Genomic DNA, 3,764 nt, shown 5'->3' with positions numbered 1-3,764 from the left:
CCCTTGTCAGTGGATCCTCTGCATTATCAAAATGTATGTTAAAGTCTCCTACCATTATTATTTTGTCACTACATACTGCTAAATTTGATGCAAAATCAGTGAAATCGTTTAAGAAATCTGAGTAAGGCCCTGGTGGTCTGTATACATTAGTTAGGGAAAATGTACTTTTATTTTCAGATGTACTAATTACATTAATAGACTGCATCTCAAATGAGTTTGAGATATCTAGGTATTTCTGATGAATTTCTAAACAATCACGATAGATTATACATATTCCTCCTACTCTGCCTGACAATCTAGGTCTATGTATATAACTATATCCCACAGGAGTGGCTTCGTTTAAAGTTAAATAATCACCAGATTGAATCCACGTTTCAGTTAGACATAGAATATCAATTTTCTGGTCAGTTATAAGTTCATTTACAAAAACTGCTTTTGAGTTGAGTGATCGAATATTGATTAATCCGATTTTCAGGTCGGTCATATAGGTAATAATTGGATGTGAAGTCTGAATATTAGTAAAAAACTTAGGATGAACTATTTTCTTGTGATTTAGTTTAACCCGGGGCACAGACACAGTCTCAATCCTATGGGAACTTGGTGACGCCTCTAGGCAGCTCGCAGACAGGTTTAACCCGTTAGTCGGCGGCCTGGTCGCGACTCTGGTTAGTCAGCAGCTCCTAGTACTACTCTGCCCACTAACTAACAGACTACGGGCTATGCTGCAGGATAACAAGGTGGCGCCATCCCGGGTGGGGTGGACACCGTCCCTGCCTAAAAGACCAGGCTTGCCCTCGAACTCTTTCCAATTATTAATAAAGCCCACTTGATTTTCGGAGCACCACTTGGACATCCAGCGGTTTAGCGACGTGAGCCTGCTGTATTGCTCATCGCCGCGCCGCATTGGGATGGGGCCAGAGCAAATTACGGCATCGGACATCGTCTGGGCTAATTTAACCACCTCTTTAACATTAGCCTTAGTCACCTCTGACTGCCGCAGACGTATATCGTTGGCCCCTACATGAATCACTATCCTAGAAAACCTCCTATGAGCTAACAGTCTAAGGTTGCCACTAATGTCCGGCGCTCTGGCTCCCGGTAAACAGCTGACTGTAACCGCTGGAGCCCCTACAGGAATAGCGACTTTCACGTGCCGAACTATAGAGTCTCCTATCACCAGAGTCTGTGAGAGAGGTTCCTCAGCGGGTGTAGCACTGAGCGGGGCAAACCTGTTGGACACGTGAACCGGGGAGTGGTGCTCTGGTGGGCTAGCGCTGGCGTTAGCGGTAGCTGCAGCCCTCGCTCTCCGACTACGCCGCCGAGACGTCATCCATTCGCCCCGCTGTGAGGGCTCTATCGCCGGAGTCGCGGAGGCGCTAGTTCTCCCTGGCGCGTCCACACCTACTACTGACCCTGTCTCTCTATCCCTCAATAATGAGTGGACGCGGCGCTCTAAGCTTTCCACTTTCGCCACGAGAGAAATAACTAAGTTGCACCTCTCACAGATACTATCGCTATTACTGTCAGTGGCAAAAGGGTCTAGACTGAACATGCCACACTCCAAACAGGGAAACAAACCGACACCAGCCATGAATGAATCAAAACACTTTTCTACACAAGATCTGAGTTCACCTATTGGGTATGGATCTCAGACTCCACCATTTGTTTACTTCACAGATTTTTTTTTGATGCCCCATTTTTATTATTGAGAAATTGTTTAATATCCTGATTTAAATCCACGTCTTCCTCAAACACTGACACATTGTTTCAGCTCAGCGTTTCCTAACCGAGGCGTGACAGCCTGGCTGGATTGATTTGTGTCACTTTAATGCCCAGACTTATTCTCAGGTCTCTGTGTTTGTATTATGTTGTCTGAGTGTTGCATTGACCTTATACCCACTGATAATTTAGTAATTCAGTTTAGTTCCCTTGACTCGTGGACTACAGAAAGTAAAGATAAACTGTTTAAAATGTTTGGTATACAAGACTAATCACCTGATTTCACAAAGCTCATTTCCAAATACTGTCTGCAGTAAAGAACACATGCAGGTTTTGGTACTGACTAATAAGTCCCTGTCAACTAATCCTGCACAACTCTCTCAACCACCAAATGAGATTTAGAAACATTGGTGTCAAAATGAGTCACCCGCAATGCCAAAAATGTTTTATTAATAGACAGTGACAGTAACAAAAACACTGAAATGTCACAAAGTCAGTCACCAGGTTAAAAAGAAAAACAATTATGTGGTTTTAGCGTTTGGATTTAAATTTGTTATCCCAGGCCAGTAAATGTTTCATTACCCCACCACCATGATGCATCTTTATATAAAGAACCTCTGACAAATATAATTTTTGTGTGTGCAAGCAAAGCTCACAAAACCCTTACAAGGATAACAGAAAGAACCAGACAAGTGTTTTGCTGATTCACTCACTCCTTAATAACTGTTTTTGCATCAGTGTAAGTGACCCCCTTGTAGGTCCCACTGACCGGAAACTGCAAAACACTGTCATTAAAGCAAGTAATCTGCACTGTGCCTTTGTAAGGTAGATCAACAGTGACCCGGCCAATCGTGATTTGTACAGTTACTTTTTTCCCTGGGGGAACTTTGACAGGGAAAGAGAACAGCTCTGTTTTCTCTTCAGAGTTCTCTAAACCAAAACTGTTTTCAACTCCCACTGTAAAACCGTACCCAGCCTTTACTTCAACAACCTCAGGAATGCCTGCCTTCACTTCACAGTGGTAGTTGAATTCAATCTTATTGGTCACAGACCAGGAAGACTTTTTGGTGACTGTTTTTGAGGATTCTATTTTGTACTCTTGCATCTCACTAGTATTGTTGGTGTAAGTCATGGATTTGAGTTCCTCAACAGCCACCTTGGGTATCACATCATGTAGTGTGGTATAATTCACATCAGTTAACACAGTAGACTTGATGGTGTTAATGAACATGAAGGCTAAGCAGTCAATGTCTGAACCTGATCGCCCTGTGACTCCCATGCAGATTCCAGATCCAACATCAATTGGATATTCTGTTTTCAGGCCCCATTCTGTCATATATGCAGAAAACTCTCGGGACTTGTTGGTCTTGAACTTGATACCACCCAGACGTGATCCAGCTCCATTTCCCCACAGTGACAGGGAAGTAAAATGCTCTCCGTCTTCAAATGTAAATTCCTGAAATTTCCCATCAGGATTTCCAAACTGTTTGTTCTGCCCATTAGAAAGCCACACCTTAATGGCTTTGATCTGCCACCCTCCGGCCCACACCCAAAGCTTTGTCAGGGTGGATCCACTGCCAGTACCATCGAAGGTAAACTCACTACCTCCCCCCCCGCCAATAATGTGGATGTCAGCCAGGTATGACATGGTCTTGCTCTTAATACAAACCTAAAAAAACCCAAAGACAATAACTGTACAATATGTCTTTAGGCCTCAGTACACATTATCTATAAATACACGACAATAGAAGGAATAGTATCATTAGCAATAATGTAAAACACTACAAATTTTTAATGACATTCACCACTCCCCTAAGAACAGTAGACATACTTACAGTAAAGTTGTGAATAGAGGCTTGGAAAAAAGTACACTGCATGGTCTCTTAAACAGCAGATAGAGTGGGTGGGTCTGACAAAGTGGGTGGGTCTGACAAAGTGGGTGGGGCTTCTGGAGAAATGTGCTTGGTGAGTGGGACATGTTCAATGATGTCTAATACAGTTAATGTCTGAAAAGTCAGATAAAATGCAAGATAAATGGTCACAGA

At 43.0% G+C, this 3,764-nt stretch overlaps 1 protein-coding gene across 1 annotated transcript; it reads right to left on the bottom strand.

The window, feature by feature from the left end:
- Positions 1-2,349: 2,349 nt before the first annotated feature.
- Positions 2,350-3,382, bottom strand: LOC143520430 (aerolysin-like protein). The gene has a single exon (XM_077013566.1). It carries the CDS (start codon positions 3,365-3,367, stop codon positions 2,429-2,431), a length of 939 nt encoding a protein of 312 aa, XP_076869681.1. The 5' UTR covers positions 3,368-3,382; the 3' UTR covers positions 2,350-2,428.
- Between the last annotated feature and the right edge of the window lie 382 nt (positions 3,383-3,764).

The sequence above is a fragment of the Brachyhypopomus gauderio genome, chromosome 1 (assembly GCF_052324685.1).
Source record: "Brachyhypopomus gauderio isolate BG-103 chromosome 1, BGAUD_0.2, whole genome shotgun sequence".
In the NCBI taxonomy this organism is placed as follows: domain Eukaryota; kingdom Metazoa; phylum Chordata; class Actinopteri; order Gymnotiformes; family Hypopomidae; genus Brachyhypopomus; species Brachyhypopomus gauderio.
This window is presented reverse-complemented; position numbering and strand designations above follow the sequence as displayed.

What these genes read in the sequence shown, in the direction of transcription:
- LOC143520430 (XM_077013566.1), bottom strand. Translation starts at nt 3,367, where the DNA reads ATGTCATACCTGGCTGACATCCACATTATTGGCGGGGGGGGAGGTAGT.